General features: G+C 38.5%; 1 protein-coding gene and 1 long non-coding RNA gene across 4 annotated transcripts; both read left to right on the plus strand.

The window, feature by feature from the left end:
- The first annotated feature begins 412 nt into the window (after positions 1 to 412).
- Positions 413 to 6,650, plus strand: LOC120732902. 2 transcript variants are annotated; one of them, XR_005695703.1, is made up of 4 exons: positions 413 to 578; positions 911 to 1,024; positions 4,049 to 4,094; positions 5,768 to 6,650. It is a non-coding gene; the product is annotated as an uncharacterized LOC120732902 (long non-coding RNA). The 2 variants fall into 2 exon arrangements; XR_005695702.1 differs by lacking the exon at positions 413 to 578 and having other exon boundaries at positions 798 to 1,024.
- Positions 6,651 to 14,674: 8,024 nt separating this feature from the next.
- On the plus strand, positions 14,675 to 19,857 carry rbm8a (RNA binding motif protein 8A). 2 transcript variants are annotated; one of them, XM_040030814.1, is made up of 6 exons: positions 14,675 to 14,797; positions 15,307 to 15,366; positions 15,459 to 15,536; positions 16,423 to 16,559; positions 18,191 to 18,327; positions 19,537 to 19,857. In XM_040030814.1, the coding sequence occupies exons 1-6, from the start codon at positions 14,731 to 14,733 to the stop codon at positions 19,583 to 19,585; spliced, it is 528 nt and encodes a 175-aa protein (XP_039886748.1). In that variant the 5' UTR covers positions 14,675 to 14,730; the 3' UTR covers positions 19,586 to 19,857. The 2 variants fall into 2 exon arrangements, with proteins under 2 accessions (XP_039886748.1, XP_039886749.1); XM_040030815.1 differs by having other exon boundaries at positions 14,684 to 14,791.
- The last annotated feature ends 1,297 nt before the right edge of the window (positions 19,858 to 21,154 follow it).

The following is a 21,154-nucleotide window of genomic DNA, read 5'->3' on the forward strand; positions in this document are numbered from 1 at the left end:
TGCAGTGGGGTCGGCTGCCCACTGCCTCTGGCCCCCTGGTACTCCCACCCTTGACTGTGGGAGCTCAGGCATCAGGACGTGTACCCTCAGATTGTGAGCTCTCCTGGGTGAGCAGTGGCCCAGCGTGTCTGTTTGCTTCACCCTCCTCCTTTTTGTCTTTTTTGTTCTGTCCCTTTTCTTCTTCTATTCCTCTGCTTTCTTCTTCTTTTAGCCAATCTGGCCTTCACCCCCAGTCCGCTCCAGCATAATAAATTTAAAATAAATAATAAATAAATAAATTATAAATTATAATATTTATTAATATATAAATATTTAAATATAAATATTTATTTATAATATATAAATATATAAAAAATAAAAGACATTTGTAACATCACCTCCGAAAAAGGTTAGTTTGTAGCATAAGTTGCCATGGTGATATACCCGGTAAAAAACTGAATCACCTTCGTCGTACTGAAAACCCGGACTTAACCCTAAAGGTACCCGGATAAGATTAAATCCTGCTTTGTAGTGCAGGCCTCTGGTAGCCTGCTACCACTCAATCAAGAACCGCGACCTTTGAACAGCAGCATCATGTGGTAATAACATCCTAATGTAAAATAATAATATAATATTCCTATCGACTTACAAATATGAGCACACTTCTTGACATTCCCGTTCAAATAAAACTGCCACTAAACAAACCTTCACTGAGGGAAAGGCACAGCTGCTGTCACTTAGCAGGCTTGATAGCTAATTAGCTACTCCGCTGCAGCACAGCTTGAAAACTCACCGGCAAATGTCACTTCAGTCCGTTTAAAAGTTGTTGTGGCTCTTTCAAAAACCAGAAAGTCTAAACAGAAGTTTGGAGTTTCACACTTCAGCCAACTTTGCTAACATATTTTTCGCTCTTGTTTCCTTTTTCCTGCAGAGCTTTCAGCCGTCCAGCTGCTATCAGTCAAACACTGACTCATTCGCTAAGAAGTAATGAACAAGGGCGGATGGAGACAAAACCCACCTGTATCCTGGCAAAGACTAAAAGATTGTGCGTGCATGTGTGTTTGTTTGTTTGGGGTGTGGGGACATATTTTGTTGCATATTTGAGATGTGCACATTGATAAGGTTTCAGCCTTTAGATAGTATTCTGAAGTTGTCTTGTATGCACTGATTTTATTCCTGTTTCATATTCCATTAGCTTTGGAACTAAAGCCAGGAGTGGCAGGAAAGTATGCTGTTGATGCAGGCCATGTATGAGGATAGTGAGGCAGTAGTGGTGTGCAGGAGTGACAGATGGGGCTGAGGTTACACCTTGCAATAGTGATTGACAGGTGAGGTCAAAAAAGGGAGTCTCTGTGGACTATAATGTTCACAGACAACTTTGTGATCAGTTGTGAGATTAGAGAGCAAAACAAGTTTAAATACCTGGGGTCAAGGCACAGTGCACAAGAGAGGTGAGGAGCATGCAGGTAGGCTGGAGTGGGTGGAGAGACCAGTGTCAGAATGGTAGCAGAAAGAGTCAAAGGAAAGATTTATGAGCTGGTAATGAGACTTGCTATGATGTGTGGTTTGTGGCACAAAGAAAAAGACAGCTGGAAGTGTTCTGTGGGATGGACAGAATTAGAAATGAGTATACAGGGAGACATACATACAGAGGGAGAGCTCAGGTTGAACTGTTTGGAGAGAAAGTTCGAGAGGTGAGCCTGAGAAGGTTTGGACGTGTGCAGAGGAGGGATCATGAATATATAAGGATGTCAAAGATGGAGCTGCTAGGCTGGGGGGAAAAGGGGAAGACCACAGAGGAAACTGAGGGTGAGATACAAACACAGAATCCACTTTTTTCCCTTAAGAACCATAAATCATAAATTGTGTTTATTTTATTTTTACAATTCTTCTTTATTACAATTAAACGTCTTTTAATGAGCCATGCACTGCATTTATCAGGCAGCGGTGAACACACACTCAACCTCTTTGTAGTGCCTGTCCAAACTGCTCACACAGGACAATGTTATCGTGAATAAATACTCCAGAACAGAAAACGCCATTTCAGCACCTACAACCTTGATCTCTATAAGATCATCACATTTTTTTCCCCTCCATCTTTTTTTTTTTTTTTTAAATCCTCTATTGTTTTCTTTACCTTTTGTTATTCTGGTTATCTTTTGGAAAGTTTCCTGGTTTTACTATTTTGTTCTACCATGAGCCTGGATAAAAGATCCTTTTATATTGCTACTAGCCTGCGATACAGTGGTGTTAACCGCAGGATCTACTGAGGAACTTTCCCTGAACTGTGACAAATGATTGAGAGTAATGTCTAAATTCCCTCCTGGGGAAATCCTAATTGTTATCGTATTCTGAATCTGCATAGGTGAAGTGTTAGATATACACTATATAAGGGAGTGAGTAGCTCACAACTGTACTCAAGTACAGTACTTGAGCAAGTTTACGTTCCCTGAAGTGGTAACTGTGTTCAGATTATTGATTCATTAGCTGGTTGATTGGGTGGATGTTTGATGAGAGAGGCAGCAGGTAAATGGTGATATGCAAGGACGGAGCGGTGGATAAGGAAAAATAACAGACAGATGGAGGGGCAGACAGCCTGCCAGACTGATTGTTGCTGTATTGACCATGTGATTGGTCAATACATCGCTCTGTCTGAAACATTATCTGCCACTATCGGGTTTTCCCAAGCTGTGTGCAAAAACAGAAAGACCTCTCAACTTGTGTTTTCAGTACGTGCATGTGGCACGGTTCATATATGCACAGATGTGTCCGGGACGTATCCGTGGATTTGATTTCCAAATACCAACAGATTCCTGCCTGATCAACCCGGTCAGGAGCAGGTAACTGCAATATTTCGGTCGAGCGTCTATGCATAGAGGTGCACGGCTTCACTTGCACTCTCCTCCTCCCTGCATCGCTCCGTTTTGTGAGTTCGTATATATATGTGTGTGTGTGTGTGTGTGTGTGTGTGTGTGTGCCTTCGCTCCTGTCAGTCCACTTAAGGGCCTTTGGTTTCAGAGGAGGCCATTGTATTTCCTCCATTGCCTAGCAACCATCACCAAGGCCAGCAGTCCATTGTTGCGGAGGCTGAGCACCTGAATTGCCTGCTGCCTGTTTCTACTTTTCAAAATTGTACTGTAATTTCACAAAGTGGTGTTTCAGCATTAGAGAGAGAGAGAGAAGGAGCGAGAGAGGCAGCCTCGCTCCAAATTGGAGGGTTATGAAAATTAGGGTAAGCTTCGTTTGTTGGTTTCACATCAGGAGCTGCGTGCATTTTGCAAAAGCCCAACAAACATATTGTGCCGGCGAGGAATGAAAACAAACACTCAGTGATTTGTATAGTGTAGTGTGTTCAACCTATAGTGTGTGCGTGTGTGTGTGAGACAGAAAGAGAGAGAGATGGAGGCAGATAAAGAGATTGATGAAGACAGGAATGGAAAGATAAAGAGATTAGTTGTAGGTTTACTGCAAGTGTTTATGGCCTCCTAGTTTGTTGAAATGCACTTTATGGACTGAGAGGCTGATAAAGCGAGAGCTAAACCCACAAAGATAGTCAGACAAAGAGCGCAGAGATACAGAGAGAGGAAAATGGAGAAAATGGGAAAAAAAAAATATGAACAGAGCAACATGTAGTGGGCGGAGCTTAAGTGCTGAAAAGGTTTATGGGCTAGATTTTTCTCAGTGACGTCACTTTTACACAGTTTCCTTGAATAGCACCTGTGTGCATGGGGGCTGTCTGTCTGTCAGTCCTGAGTAAAAACATAACCCATGCCAGCAAAAACACATCTATCAGTGTTCTCCACTGGGCAATGGAGACAGACTGTGCCTTTTTCCTCAGAGGCCAATACAGACTCTGTTGTCTTTAGATCTCACCGATTGGCCCCCTCAACGCTTCCATTTTCTCAACCGCCCGCCCCCCCAACTCAATCATTTCAGCATCTTTTCTGAGAGCCTTTGAAATTTTTTTCAATTCTCCTTTATAAAGTAAAGGTTTTTTTTCACCTTCCTTCTCTTCGTGCAGTGAAATTGCTCTTTTTTTTTTTTCTTTTTTTTTTTTTTTGTGCGCCAGGAATCGACGCCCTTGTGGATGACCCCAGGTGTCTAATTCAGAAATGGTAAGTGCCACCAATTTTACCGTGAAAGAAATCCGTGTCTCATTACACTGAATATTCTTGTATTGTTTTTCTTATCTTTCGTTTGTCGCCTTTTAAATATTTTGCGTTTTTAGTTTTTCCGTTGCAGAAATCTAGGTTTGCTTTTCCAAAGACTAATAATTTGTGACTATCTTGCCATTGTCTGTCAATGTCACCGACTTTCTCTTATTGATTTTCAATTGTGCAACTGGTCCATTCTGTGTCTGCATCCTCGCATTTGGCATCAAATTGCTGCACAGAGATGTAACATCCTGACAAATCAGGCTATTCTCACTTATTCACTATGAGAGGTGCTTAAATGCACTAATAATACTGTCTAAGACACACACACACCTAAGACTGGCATGCATCTTACACTCTGTACATGTATACACACTCAAGCGAATCAGGTTTCATTGTATGTACACACACACACACACACACACTCAGATGGTCTGGTGAGATGGCAGCGCTATTGGCTGATGTGCTCTCAAGTTTCAGTAAATACTTACTACATTCTCTGCATAAATAGTGGGATTTAAACGTACTTGGAATCAGTTTACACACTGAAATTTTACACAAATTGAAGGGGCAGAAAAAAAAAATCAAGATTTGAGCCATTTAACTGTTTTTATCAGCTTGAACTAAAGAGGATAATCTCACAGCAAACGGCTCTTTCCCTTTCAAGCATTTAAATATATAGGCTTTTTGCTCTAATATAACAAATAAAGTGAAAGCGCTGGTCTTAAATAACACGAGCGTCTAACATGCCCGTGTAATTCATTAACCGCAATGTTTCCATTGCTGTAATATGTGCCTATGCAGCTAAAGCATTAACAAAATGGCAATTTGCCAATAAGAAAAGACCGTCCGCCCTCAAAAGCTGACTGCAGAGGTCCAAAATGCTCCTACTGATGTTAAATTATTGATCATTATCAATGACATTTTAAAAAAAAAAAAAAAAAAAAAACTTCCCTGCATCCCGCAGACTTTGTTGACTTTGTGGAACAGAGTGCAGCGTTAAATTAATGCAGTTGGTTTATTCAGGGAGATAAAGGTGTTGTTTTTCTTTCTCATGGAAAATAATACACATATTTTTCAGATTCCTAAAGTATTTAACGAAAACTGACGGAAAATGAAGAAAATCCTGTGGCGACAGATCACACAGCCTCAGTGTTCGCGTTTGCTTCCACGAGTGTAACTAATAATCTTTTTCTTATCGATTAATCTGGAGATTATTTTCTAGTTTGGTCTAAACAATGAAAGAAAATATTAGAATATCCTGTTTTCTATGAATTGTTCATTACGTGATAAGAATAGAAGCTTCGTCTGATATTTGAGCAGAGATTTGAAATTTTTTTCCTTAAAATATGACTTAAAGCAATTAGCAGGCACACTGCTGCTCTCCTTCACACTGCAGCATTTTACATTACTCTGTTGTGAAGCTGCTTTTAATCAGAAGGGATTTATTTCCAATTGTTGTGCTAAATGTTTCAAATCTATTCATATCATTTCAGAGGAGTCCTTACGTTCTGAAATGCCATTCATTTCTTGCAGTCACATTGCTGATGGGCAGCTGAGTTTATTCATCTTGATGTTGGTACATATGAACACCACGCGACAGCTGGTTAGAGGGTGTTTTCTCTCTGTTTCAGCTTGCAGGGTGGTCAGGAGCCGCGCTGAGCCTTGGATCACATAGTTTGTACCAGGCAGATAACCCTGACGGTGACCCCGGGCCCTGCCTCAAACCTCTGTGCCTTCGTCCATCCTTTTGGCCTCGTCCTTTCTCCAGAACATCACACTCGCAAACACTTAACCCTCCGCTAGTTCCATATTTAAAGAGAGAGAAACTGCAGGAGTAAAATTGTACTTAATAATACAAGTTAGAGTCAAAAAGGAATGAAATTCTGTATTCAAGCCAGCAGAGATGTAAGATGAAGGCTTTGTGATTCCTGCTTTCAAATACGAAAAATGGCAGATGAAAGATAATGGTCACACAGAGATAACTGCAGTAATTGAAATAATAACCCACACAATTTGTCTATTTTTTTTTAAGCGTGTTTCTTTTGATACTGGTTTCAAGCACTTTTACAGATGGTTTCTTGACAGGCTGCCAACTGAATCATTTAATCTCTGTGAGCACAAGGAGAAGGCCGCCAAGCACAGCCAGTTCTGCTGTGAAGCTCCGGCCTTCAACTGAGGAAACTTTGGGTTGAAGGTGGTTTCCCTGAAAGCTCCTTCAGCCCGCGCCTGTCTTCACAGGAAGATTTGGATTGTATGTTAGCTCAAGGAGGCCACCTTGAGTATGGCCCAAAACTTGGCAGTGACACATCAAGACTAGAAGAACCCAACAGTGTTAACGGTGTTTCATTCAGATGTACTTAGCTGCTTAACTCTGTGATTATTTAACTGATGCTTTTTGCATCAGGAACGAAAATTATTGTATTTGAAGTTAAAGAAAGAAGCTGCGTGATGGGTGAAAGAGGTGAATCCCTTAACTGTATGGATGTGGAAGTCCACAGCAGCATGGAAGACTAGTGATTTTGTTGTTTGTTGTTTAAAAGGACAACAAATCATTGTCTCCCTCATTGCTGTGTGACACAAGCTGCAGGACTAAGTCATGTCTGTACGTTTTTTCAGGGCACGCAAATTTTCTTTTGAGACACTGCATATTTAAAAAAAAAAAAGTAAAGTCCTCCAGTCTCCTCCATAGAAAGCGAAGCACTCTGATGCCTTACTATTGTGTGCAGCAGACCTATTAGCATAAAAGGAGGTTGTGTAAACCTTTATCCCGATTTAGAAATAGCATAAGTTTGGATCACAAGCTTAATTTTTATTATAACTGGGACCCATACTGTACTGTTTGCAATAAAACTCATTCGTAGCATGCAAAATACCAATGCTACTGGGAAGATGGAAAGGATATCAGCCTTTTTCTTTGCTATTGTCAAGAGTTTATATTCTATTTTGTTTCAGAATGATATCTATATTTAAATGTCTTTTTGTATAGGGATTGAGTCCAGGCCCATAAATGGAGGGCCTGTGGAAGGTGATGTATTTTTCCTCCCTTTCTGTTTTGATGTGCGATGATTACAAAGAGAAAGCACACAAAATGTTGTTCACTTAAACTTATTAGAATTGCCTTTTTATCATAAACTGTAGTATTTCAATAACAAACTGCCTTAAGTGTTAAAAATCATTATTGCAGCACATCTTTACAGTGCATTGCTTCGGAAGCTTGTTGTGAACATATTCATGAAAACATTTTTGCTATGTATTTCAATCTCAGCTAAAACTGTCGACATGAAAAATAAAAACATCTGCTACCTCTTTACATGCTTGTGGAGGAGATTTTTTTCTCTAAACCTAAAGGTTGCTGTGATTGAACAGATGAGTGCCTGTTTAATTTAATTACGGCTCTAAGGATTGGTCACTGAATCCACAGATGAGGGTTAAAGGATTATTTAAAAAACTTTAAATAGCAAATTGACTCAAATTGACTGGCTTTCAAACCTGTTAATAATGGCCTTCTCTGAGTGGATTAGGAAAATACTGTTATTTCTGTAGATAAAATGGCCTTAGTTTAGGTAGCAACACACCTCAGTTTAGGTGGAGTCTAGTACATCACCTGCTGAAAGTTCTCCAGTGTGTTGAACCAGAGCTTTGACCTGATCCTGCAGCACTGCAGTGCTTTGGCCTGTGCGCTAAAGAATATTCAGTCTCTCAACCAGAGGCTGGATGCTTGACCTGCTGATTGTGAGAAAGTACAAGTCACAAGAAAGAGAGAAATAAGTTCAGAGTACAGCGATGATGTCAAGAAAACTGACAACAGTGTTAAAAATGCAGGGGGTTTTTTTTTAAATATAAATAAAGATCTAGATTATGTTCATTCATTTTACAATGATTTATGGGGTTTACAAAAAGGTCTATAAAATTACAGTATAATGATAATCCAACAACTATCAGGATTATATGGTAAACCTTTCAAACTGTGTTTTTTTCTTATTATCTTATCATTGTAGAGACCAGTGAATGTTGCAGGGGCCAGTTCTTTCATTTAAAAGGGGAATTTACAGTAATTCACACATAAATTATGTAAAAGAAAAGTTGAAATGTAGACGCTGAAATGTTGATTGGAAATTTTGTTTCACTTATAAACTGATTATCATATATTATGGTGGATATTTGATCTTCAACCATTTACATCATATGAACTCTGTTGTAATCAGTGGAAATATACATCTTACTGTGTGTGTGTGGGGGGGGGGGAGTCAGTGAGGCAGTACTGAATCTAGGAGAGATTACATAAAAATGGAAGCACACTGCACAGAATCACAGCAAATGAAAATAAGAAAAACATGAAAACAGAAGAAAAAGAAAGTCAGTGTGTTTACTTTAACCATACAAGCAATACCTTCTTTGTCTAGAGACATACAAAGAAGCAGAAACAGAAGAGAAACTCTGCAAGCAGAGGAGCGGGGGACACACCTTTGTCCTTGGTGTTCTTGCACCTATCAGTCCTGGTTAACAAGAGCTTGGTAACAGTGAGGATAAAGAACGTTTATTTTAACAGGAAAACACGTCCAACAGAACCAGCAGTTAACTGTCCAATGACAGGGATGGCAGGAGGGACAGAATACAAACAACAAGGGAGTAGACAGATGTTAATGACATGCAATAGTGCCATTTAAACCTGTGGAGACTGACACAACTGCCCAGTACATCAATGGAAGTATCCCAGCAGCTTTAGCCTGTAGTAGCATAACTAAGAAATGGTGCAGGGTCACCTGATCCAGCCCTAAATATAAACTTTATCAAAAAGGAAAGTTTGAAGCCTGATCTGAAAATAGAAAGAGCCTGATCATTCAGGACATTTTGTGTTTCAACTCCTTGTTTATACCTTCACTGCAGCATTTTAGATCAACTACATGTTACGAGCAGGCTGTGTGCAGGCAGGAATGGGGGACCCAAAGTGCAGACGCTCAGAGGCACGATGTAAACTCAAAACAGCTTTAATGCTGAACTCCAAAAAAGGTAACAAACCTGAGACTCCAAATAAACTCAGGCAAGCAGACAGAACACACAGCATCACAACACAGACACAGAGAAACACAGGGCTTAAATACACAGAGGGAGCAATCAGGGAATGGGTAACAGGAGGGAAACACAGCTGGGGCAAATCAGGCCTAACGAAACAGGGGAAGCAAAACCAGATACATTAACATCAGACATGGACCTTCAAAATAAAACAGGAAACAACACAGACTGAACTAAAGACACAGACTCACACGCAGGCACTGCAACAGAGGGAACCGAGACGTAAACCATAAGACAAAACACAGACAAAGAAACCAAAGACTAGAAATGATAAATAATATAATAAACTCAAACCTCTGGGTCAATGACCCAGGCATCCTAACACTACAGGCTTCTCGGGGGCTTTTCAAACAACCTGAAAACATCCTGGCCAAAAATGACCCCAAGGTTCCTCATAGTAGTACTGGAGGCCAAGGCCAAGGTAATGTAAAGGTAAGTTAAAGAAAACCTTTTAAAGAATAACCTTAGAAATCCTGTCAGTCTTTGTGAACATTTAAAGTTGTATTTTTCTTTTTTCAATAATCAACATTAAACTATATATTACCGACAATATAAAAATATGCAGTTTTGATTATCTATGAATACGAGACCTGACTAACTTCATTGGTGAGATGAAGTTAGTCACATCTGTCTACAAAACCTGGGACCCCGTGCAGCATCATCAGATGATGCCTAAAAGTGTTGAATCAACATTAAGCTCAGACGTTTCACTTTTTTTTCATATTTTATCACTAACAAAATCAAATATGTATGTTTATCCCTGTGCTATTTATCCATCTTAATTCTTTTGCTGTGAGTTAGCCGATTTAAAAAAGGTACCATCTGTAGTGATATCTGTCTTTTGTAACTGGAAATATATGGGACTTGCAGTGCTCAAACACCATGAAAAATGCAGCAGCTATTTCATTTGTCCAGAAATCAAGATACTCAAATGAACAAACAGATAAAAATAAACATGCAGCAACCTGTGTGGCGGAAAAATGAAACATCACCAAAGTGTTAAAAACTGTAATTCTTCAAATGCCCACTCCAAGAGCTACCCAGTGTCCACAGACTCAACTTTACAGCAGGAACAGACATGCTTATAGCCCGGTAATTTTAGACATTTTAGACTTCAAATTCACCTAAATGGCAAATATAAAAGGGTTAATTTTTTTATTAACTTAATTGTTTAATTTTTATTGGGACTTACAGTTTGTTATTTGGGCTCTGGAGCTTTGACTGACAGGCGGATGTCAACACAAAGCGCTGTGCCCAACAGCTGTCTGCTGAGCTTTGAGTCATTAGTTGATGTGTGTCACTAATTATCAGGTGTGTGTGTGTGTGTGTGTGTTTGTACCTGTTTAGACACCTTTGTGGGGACAGAAAAATTTAATGTTTCTATACTTGTGAGGAGCAACAGTCACTTGTGAGGACAAAAGTGACTGTCCTCACAAGATTGACGGCATTTTTGAGACTCAAAATGTGGTTTTAGTGTCAGAGTTACAATTAGGCTATGGTTAGGTTTAGGGTGATGGTTAGGCATTTATTTTTAATGGTTAGGGTTAGGGTAAGCAACCAGGGAAGCATTATGTCAATTAGATGTGATAATTGATATACAGTGTGTGGTTTTGGGTAGAAACTGTCATGTAACTTGTGGGTCCATTGTGGTAGAAAGTATACATTCTTACATGAAACTGCTTAACATTTTTCTATTTTTAAGTAACATATTTTTGGAAAGCGACCATACACTGGGCTTTTCAGATATATGTTTGTGGCAGTCTGACCAACACATATGGTGAGTGTCATTTCACTCTGTTATACTCACGAGAAGGCACACATCTCTGCAGACCAGTCAAAAACCAGGTAAGTCACATCAAAAGAATCAAGATGGGGATATGTAGCAACACCTGCACAAGAGAAAGGGAAAAAAATACGGTTCCTTTAATCTCGCTGAATAAATCTTTGGACTGTTAAAATTATTTGTGAAGTCTTATCTTTTTCTTTAAATCCATTGTGCTCCCTTTTTCACCCTTTATTGTTACAGCAGCACGCAAGGTTGGACATACTGTGTCTGTAGTGTCACTATGGCAACCTGCATATCTGCCTGGCTTTGTACCTCCTGATATTGCACTGCACTCCTTTGAGCATAATAAAGTGATTACAAAGAAACTTTCATCTGTAGCATGTAAAAACTGTCTTTGTGATGTTTGCTTGTGTTAAGTCTGATGTGTTGTAGCGCGCAAAATGCTTTGGGTGTTATTTTTTTCTTTCAAACCACATTTGCACTGTGAGAAACTGCAACAAAGTCAGCTGAAGTCAAAATACGTGGTGATCTGGACAACTGGAACTGAACAAATGCAGCTTATCGCACAGAGGATTTGCCTTTAACCTCCTAGGACCTGGCATCCACATATGTGGACATCACATTTATGGTAATTTATACCCAAATACTCAATTTTCCTCTACAAGGGCCTGATATCCACTTACGAGGACATTATACTGCAACTGTTCTATCGAAATTTTAAACAAATATCCTAATTTGTGGCTCTCATTTTTCTTAGAAACAAAAACTGTGTAAAAAAAAAAATCTGGTAATTCTTTGTTTTTACATTCATCGGGCCCCAATATGCCCAAATATCAAAGAGAAATTAAAAATGCATGCTGTGGAAGAGTTCAGGTCTTAGGAGGTTAATGTTAATACAGAGGTAGTTTGCACAAGCTCAGCATCAGAGGTCTAGAAGTTCAGTTCAGGTTTAAGTTTAGGAGGCCTAAAAACTTTGAACCTGTCATAGCCTTGGTTTGTGTTTGAGACTGGAGGTAGCCATCACTTAAGTATGCATTTATTTAAAAAAATAAAAAAAGATTTGATCTTAAGTGGGACTTTTTTTGCAACAATGTCTATTTTTCACACTCAATTTAATGTCATTACATGTACATTAAAACTTATGGATCACAGTGAAATTGAGCTTTTTTTTCAGCAATTTTCACACTTTGCAAAGCCGTCCAACAGGCCAGACCGGACCCTTTGGTAAGCCTGCGGAGCACATGTTTGACACCCCTGTTCTACACAATATTCACATTAGTGTACTTAAACAAATCCACCATCTGGCAGATCTTACAAATGCTTTGATTACACTGGACTAGCTATAAAGACTCGAATCCCCTAAATCATATCCAAAAGGAGTTGCTCCCCGCTGGCCCTTAGAGACAGTGCAGGTTAAAGGGACTACCACACTTTCTTTTAAATACAATATATGCTTACTATGGGGCTTTGAAGGGTGGCTGTAGCTCCGAACGTAGACCAGGTCACCTACTGATTTGGTGATTGGCAGTTTGATCTCTAGTCGTTCCAGTCTGCATGTCAACTATTGGGCAAGATACAAGAAAGCATAGAAAAAAGTATGAGTATGAGCTCGTATGAGTGAATGAATGAGGCTTGTTGTATAAAGTGCTTTGAGTGCTGTGCGAGAATAGAAACGCACTATATAAGTGTCAGTCCATTTACTAAAGATGTTTATCAGAACTACTTTAATCGTTCTACTATTTTGCTTTTATCCTTTAATCAGATTACACATTGCTTGAAGTCATTTCTCTGCCAACACTTGATTTCAGTTCACAGTAAGAATAGCTTTCAGTTTACCAGAATGACACCAGAATACCAACATGAACAGCTTTTATATGAGTTTCAAACACGTGGGTCAAAAGCGCGAGTGGATCCATGACTGCCCTCTGTTGGTCTTGTAACGTTTTTTTTTTGTTTTTGTTTTTTTACAAAAACCAAAACTGAAACAAGGATATTCCTAGTTCCTAAAAGTAAAATTCAACAAACTCAACACATAAATCCTCAAAAAAAACCCAACAACAACAACAACAACAACAAAAAAAAAGCCTAAAATATGGACCAAGATAAAGAAAAATGCTGCTCTTTTCACCTTCGCCTTATCTTCAGCAGCAGACTGTCACATCTTATGTTGTAATTTATGACAGGGAACAGCTATTCCCTGTAAACTAGGTAAGATTACATATGATGCAGAAGTCATATTAGAGCCAGTTCACACCAGTAAGTGTAATATAAGCAGACAATATTATTAAAATTAAAGACACACATTCATCTCCTGTCTCCAGGTCATACAGTGAAATTAGAATAGCAATTGAAAATGAGTCTGTGTATACTTATGCCAAAGCATAAGAGTAACTGAGAGATAATGGGATGTGTTATCGGAAATCACAGCATCTCTGTCATAGAGACTGAATGAGCATGAATTTTTGAAGATGTGAGTCATAAACCTCAGGCACACTGTCTCGCTATGGATTTTAAGCACGATTAGATGACAGTGTAATAAACACAGGAAATGTTAAAATTCAGGATGTGAGCACAAATAAACAACACTGTTTTCCCTCAAATGTGACGTGTTTAACAAGTCTTCAGATTACAGACGGCAAGTGAGTGAATGTTTCTAATCGTCTCACCAGAATCTAAAAGAAGACAATTTAACACTGAATACAAAGTTTTCTACAAAATCCTAATGTACTCAGCAACAAATCATTGGAAATGGCAAGAAAACCCTATGATATATGTAAAGTGTGTCTATGTCATGTCCCATTGTTTGCCTTGCTAAAATCAAATTATTTGATTTTTTTTTTTAAACATCATTTTTGTTTTACATGTACAGACTATATGTAATTATTACCTACAGTTCTCAAAGAAATTAAGTAAAAAAATAATGAGATACTGATGATCACATTCAAAATTATATGGACAAAAATGGCTTTGTAAAGTTATTCCAAAACACGCACCTTTAAAGTATTTAATATTATTTACCACGTGTGCTGAAATATTAGCTGCAGTGTTATAGGTTTATTTTAAATAAATCATACACTCCACTTGCAATGGAAGTGAGTGGAGTCGGGTGGGGTCCTCGTAGATGAATCAGGTTTCTTCTACTATCACTGCAATTTTTGCTCATTTCCTCACAGCACATTGCTGCAGTTGTATTCGAGTCTTTGGGGCTCTGGTGGTTCCAAGAAATTAAGAAGCCTGGAGAACTTTTCCTGAAGACTATTTACACAAATGACAAGAAAGGTGCCTAAGAGAGTTCAACTAAATAAAGGTGGTTACACCAAATACTACCTTTCAAGCTTGTTAGTTGTATAAACTTGTTTTTGTGTGTGTACTGTATTTCCATGTATGTTTGCACATGTTTCAATAAACCACTGCACCAGGTTTTTTTTTATTTTCCAAACAAAATATGGAGAAATGACAAGTTGCACAGGGCTGTAAGTGCAGGTATCTTAAAACTACACCATTATAAACCTAAATGTGCCTGTTTGTGTAAATTTATTTGAGCCTTTTTACTTTCTGTGATAAAAATGATAGTTTTTATTTTTTTTTTTATAATTATTTTCATCTTTATTTAGTTATTCTGTGTATTTTAATATATTGACTTTTATTTTATACAAACTGGCAACTTCCGCCTGCCTCTCAGCGCTTTTTGCGTACGTACGTTACGTTGCTCAGACGCATACACACAGAGGCATCATGGCGGACGTGCTGGATCTTCATGAAGCGGGAGGCGAGGACTTTCCTATGGATGAGGATGGTGATGGTAACAATATTATGTTCACTGTTAGTGGCAAATACTTTACTGCCCCCGCGTTCAAATGATGTGTAATTATTGAGGTCCGAATCGCAGCCGTCATGTTCGTAAACGGAACAAAAGCTAGACTGCGTGGTGGCAGGCCCGATAAATGCTAACATGCTAACGCGAGTTAGCGCCGTATAGTTGATCTATTCAGTCGCTCCGTACAAGTTAGCGAGGCTACGGACATAGAGATGTTTAAAATTCACCTGTTTCATTTCGAAGGGGAAATTTACTTGGCCGGTAACTTAACTCTCATCGTGAGTGTTGTTAGCAGCTGCTAACACGCTAATTCGCGGTTAGTGCAGCTAACGGGTAATTGTTTTTGCGGATCGAACTGGGGGGAGCGGGCATGTTAAACATGTTCCTAGTCATCTGAATTAAATTGGTGAATTTTGTTCGTTGTTAAACTTGTAATGAAGCGAACATTGCAGCAGCGTGCGCTGGCTCTGACTTGTTCATCTTTCATTCATTAGAGAGCATCCACAAGCTGAAAGAGAAAGCCAAGAAGAGGAAAGGACGAGGCTTCGGTTCAGGTGAGTGACCCCTGTGTGATGGCGATAGTTTACATAGCCTCTCTTACTTTAGCTATGCACTACAGTAAGTGTTTCTTTGTCGACATTTCCAGAGGAGGGAGCCCGGTCCAGAACCAAAGAGGACTATGATACTGTGGAGCAAGATGGGGATGAGCCAGGCCCTCAGAGATGTAAGTAAAGAAACAGTTTAACAAAGGATTATGTCACGAACTTGAAACGGCAGACTGTGGCTTTGCGGTGATATAGCAGAAAGTACCACTGGTTTTCTGGGTAGTCTTACATCATTTGCTGTTGATGTGATAATCACTGCTGGGTAGAACATGTTAGAACATATTTAAATACATGTTCTTAATTGTAATTGTCTTAATACTTAAGCACAAAATAATTTGTGTGTTTGTCCTCATTACAATTGTGTGGTGCAATTTCTCATGATTATCAATTTATAAACCTTTCACTACAGCACCACAGGCTGTGTTACAGAGTAATGCAAAAGTAAAATGATCAAGTAACTTGTAATTAGTAAAGTAATTTGTTACTTTTCTAAAAGACAATACCTGTAATGATAAGTTTGGTCAATAGTATAAAGTCCAAGCTACACGTGTGAATAGAAATCTCAGAGTTAATCAACAGCAAAAGAAGGATTACGCTGGTACCATGAAATCCATTCAGATTTACAAAAAAGCAGACTTGCTTCCCAAAAAGTGTCACTACTGTTATTTATTGACTTAATATCAAAGCAAAAAACTTTTTATTTTACATTAAATGCTTTATTGCAATGTAGCACCTTTGGCATCACACTGTCAACAAGTAGAATTTTTTTTATTTATGACTCAAATACAGTGTTTGTTTGTTTTTTGTCTTTTTTAAGTTGATACACTTGAAAGTGCTACTTGGTAAATGTCCTGTGTTTGTATAGCACTTTACTCAGTCATCCACCCATTCACACACACATTCACACACTGGTGATGGCAAGCTACATTGTAGCCACAGCTGCCCTGGGGCGCACTGACAGAGGCGACTTGATTCATCACATGCTGATTCCTTTCCTTGCTGCAGCTGTGGAGGGCTGGATCCTCTTTGTGACGGGTGTACACGAGGAGGCCACAGAGGAGGACATCCATGATAAGTTTTCAGAGTTTGGAGAAATCAAAAACCTCCATCTCAACCTCGATCGCAGAACAGGTTACCTTAAGGTAAAAAAAAATACAACAACAAGAACCACATGCTATTATTGTTTGGGTTTTTTTTTGTGTGTGTGTGTGTGTGTGTGTGTGTGTGTGTGTGTGTGTGTGTGTGTGTGTGTGTGCGCGCGCGTGCGCGAGCTGATGACCCTGGCTAGTACAGGGCCGCCGTCTGGTGATACCTGATTCTAGCCCGCTACTTGGAGTTGAACCTCAGTGTGGTTTGCAGCTACACTTTGAGGAATGGGAGGCGTGCGGTTGTTCCGTAGATCTTTCAGACAGGTTGATTGTACACCCCAAACAACGCTATCGTTAAATTGGCTCTTTTTGTTTTGTTTGACTGGTTTTTACATCCATTTCTGTTTGAGTGGAGAAAAAAAACTGTTTGTTGAAAACATTTCTTCATTCTGGGGTAAAGGTGGTTTGAGCCCAGACAGATCACTGTTGCCTTCCACCTGCATACACAACACCTGGCTGCATAACATGTTTGTTTGACTCTTAACGATGACACCACGATGCCATCCATGAAGAATAAACTCAGAAGCCAGAGCCATGACCATCCACTGAGTCACACTTTAACCAATTTCATACAAAGAGAAGTGCCAGTGTCAAGTTAGTTACCAAAAAACACATTTCTCTGGTCTAATTATTGCGAAACAAAACCCTAAATCCAAAGATTTTTAATACTGCAGATGTCCTTAATGTGTGTAAAGGATTATGTTTTTGTCTAACAATCCCATCTCCTCTGTCTGTGTGAAAATGAAATTATTGGTAACCTGCTTGCTGGTTTTCTGATCAGATTGTTCTCATTTTTAACATGTGATGTGGATCAAACTGGAAATTTTACACACAATGACAAATTTTTACTAAAAGCACATTTCATTGTCCTTTTAGTGTTTTGTTGTTGTGTGCCGTTTTTTTTTTTTTTATCATCCCATAAGTCAGTTTAACAGTGGCTTGTGACACCTTTTTATAGTTGGGTTAACTTAACCAAATTCAAACCAGGAATATACAGATATTACACATTTGTTTGTTTATATTCCACACAAATGGTAAAATAGAGAAAGATTGTTTATGCAGCCAAACTGAAACAACTGCATGAATGCAAAGGAACAGCTATTTGTAGAGTCCTCATCCCACCATTGTCATTGTATTTCAGCTGTGTATAACACTAATTCCATGTGGGAAAAACACTTGTGCAGAGGATGCATCTGGTCATCTTTGAATATAGCTCCTTCAGCATGCCTCTTCTCTCTTTTCCAGTTGTATTTCAGGGATGCAGACATCCTTCAGTAAGGCATCCTGAAATAAAATTTATTGGGGGCACAGTCAGGTCTAACGATGGGGAACTAGATTAGGGCAAAGAGGTGCAAATTAAAACTGTTCCTTTTAAATATAGAAACACATCGTCTTTTCTACCACACGGTGGCAGCATTGTTTTTGATGTAAAGTAGGACCAAAGGGAATTCTACCCCAACCTCTGTCAGCTAAGAATGGAGAACGTGTAAAGTTTTCCTTAAAGGCGGTTTGAAGCAAAAACACTTTGTTGTACAACAAAGTCAGAATGTGTTCTACCAATAACTGAAGTATTTGATTTTATTGTGTACATAAATATGCAATAATTCACAGTCTTCTGTCCCCAGGGTTATGCACTGGTTGAGTATGAGACGTACAAAGAGGCTCAAGCAGCCATGGAAGGGCTCAACGGTCAGGACATGATGGGCCAGCCTATCAGTGTAGACTGGTGTTTTGTCAGAGGGCCTCCCAAGAACAAGAGAAGGTGAGGGTGGTGTCTTCATCCATCTTGGAGCAGAAACAAGCTCCAGTGTTTGAAAAATCTACAGAAACATACTCTGTACATTCATTTCAGTAGGATTTTGTCATCATAAGTGATCATTTTTTCCCCTCTTACCATGCAGCCACTACAGATGACATGACTACTTAAGTTTTGTAGATAAGATATAATTTAGTTTAAATGTCTCTGTGACAGATGACAAAACATTAAACACAGCTCAGAAATAAGTAGCGTAAAGTCGAATTGTTTTAAAAACAAACAAACATAGAAAACAATATCCAAAACACAGTGGTTCAATAAAGTTAAAAAAACAAAACCAAGAAATGAAGGGACTCAATAATTAAAAAAGAAAAAACCCCCACAAAAGTCAAATTAAGTTAAAAAAAATCTTTATAATGGCTGACTATAACACATGTAATATTTAAGTAGAATTTTATTATGTAATTGGTGATGAATTTTCCTCTTTCTACCCAGCACTTAGTCTTTGCATTCATATTTGCAGTAATGACAATATAGATGTTACATTTTCTAGTTACATTATTACTGAAAAGTTTCTCTTCATTTATTTATTTGATTAGAATTCAAATCTCAGAATAAAGATATATCACAAAGAAAGAAAGCACGAGATAAAGCTAATCAAAAAGGTACTGACTGGAGCAAATGCTTATTATGCCAACCCTTTTAACAAAAGATCATTTAGGAAGCAGCTCATTTACAAAAGAGTAAAACAAAACGAACAAACAAACTTTCCATCTTAGATAAGTAAGTAAATTAAATTTCACAATAATAATTCGTAATAATTCGATAATCCACGCAAAACAACCAAGACTTTCTGTATTATTATTAATATTGCTCTCTTCATTCTTGATTAATATATTTTTCTAATACTCTAGTTTGTTTTTAAACAAGAAAAATAAACTACACCTTTTTAAGTCACTGTCACAGCTATTCCACAAGTTACTATAAATATACTTTATTTATGCTGTAGTTAATGTTAAAGCAGGTAAAACATAAAACACAGCTTAATAGGGTAATAAATAAATTACAACAATAAATATATATATTTTTTTCATTTTACCACCCATATTGACAGTTATATGTAGTTATTTAAGTGAAACTCTGATTTTTGAATTTATTTATTAATTAATTTATTTTAAGATTTCCCTTTTTGATTTAATGTGTGTTTTGTTTTAGGGCTGGTGGACGGAGGCGCAGCAGAAGTCCAGACAGGAGGCGGCGTTGAATGGAGGAAGTCATCACTTTGATAACCAGTTAATAGGCTTCTAATGCCTTCCTACGAAGCAACTTTTGGAGTTTTTGTACAATATTTTCAGTAAACGTTGTGTAGCTGGGCAATTGGTTCTAACAGAGAATTTGTGCTTTTACTTTCAGACAGACATGTACATGTTTATGGTTTTCATGAATCCCTCACAGTGCAGTGCTTTCTGTTTGCTCATTGTAACTTGGATTTTATTTTATATAACCTAGGGAAAATTAAAATTTTTAAAATGTAAACCTATGATTTGTTTGTCTTTTTGTTTTTAAAATAACAGTTAACAGAGAAATCAGCCTACCAGCTCATTTAGCATGAAATTATAGATAGATAATATAAGCATATATAGACATCATATACATATGAAGAAGAAAAGAAAAGAACATTTTCTGTATGTAGAAAAGAACATTTAGGATTTACATATATAATACTTTATGAAAGGGAAAATGATAATGTGTAGGTTATCTTTACTTTCGAAATAAGTTAAATTTACCTTTCATGTTAAGTGTGTAACTTAGTGTCGTGGTGTGTAAAAGTTACCTCTTAATTTCTTTATATTTATTCAAGGGTTTGGTTTGTCCTGTTTGGTTCTTTTGCCATCAGAATTATTGTCTAAAGGCAAAGAAAGATGCCCAACGGATTTACTTTACCAAATGGACCGTCCCAGCCTTGCCATATTGGTCTATTTCAGTCACCTTTTCTTTTATTGTTTATTTTATTTTCATTTGCTGAACACGGGACAGACTTGACTGGGGAAAAGAAAAAGGAGAAAGAAAGGGGGAAAGAAAAAGAGCGGGTCAGAGGGACGATGATAAAGGGCAAAATCAGACAAAAAATACATATATCAATCACCTGTTGAGAAAGAAAAAAGAGAAAACAAGCAAAGAAAAAACAATATAATAAACAACATCTCGATGATCTATGTGAATATAACACTAAATATTAAATATTGTTGTGCAGCACGTAAGATCAACAGCGCAGTGAGCTTTGAAGTAGCAGCCAAAAAGGGTGTAGTTTGTTTGTGTGAGCACCTGTGTGTATACCTGTGAGCGTGAGCACGCTTGTATTTAAAAGGTTCCTTCATGTAATGCTCTGCTAGAAGGTGTGGGGAGAGTTTTAGCCCCGTCCTCCAGGGTATGAAGCAGGTATGGAGGAGATCAAGGCTCCAGACATCCAGAGGCCCCAAGAGCGAAGGAGACCAAGGAAGACCAACGGAGGGGCAGCCGTGCCACTCTCCCGGAAAGAGCTGAGGAGAGTCCCAGATGAGGGATGAGGGGGGAGGAGGGGGGGGCTATAGGGGCTTGAGCACCCGCCCCTTTCCTGATGGGTGCCCAAAGTGCCCTTTTGTTGAGGCAACTTTTTAAAAAAATTTTTTTTTTTTTTTAATGTGTGTGTGCGTGCGTGCGGAGTCCTGTCTGTGTCCCTCAACAATAATATTTAACTATTAATCACATTTTTGCTAAATAAAAGGATCTGGCTTGCACCAGTCACATGATCACATTTAACCAATGATCGCCCTTGACGGCAGAACGCGCTGGT

Source organism: Simochromis diagramma, unplaced genomic scaffold (genome assembly GCF_900408965.1).
Source record: "Simochromis diagramma unplaced genomic scaffold, fSimDia1.1 OVJJ01000361.1, whole genome shotgun sequence".
NCBI classification, from domain to species: domain Eukaryota; kingdom Metazoa; phylum Chordata; class Actinopteri; order Cichliformes; family Cichlidae; genus Simochromis; species Simochromis diagramma.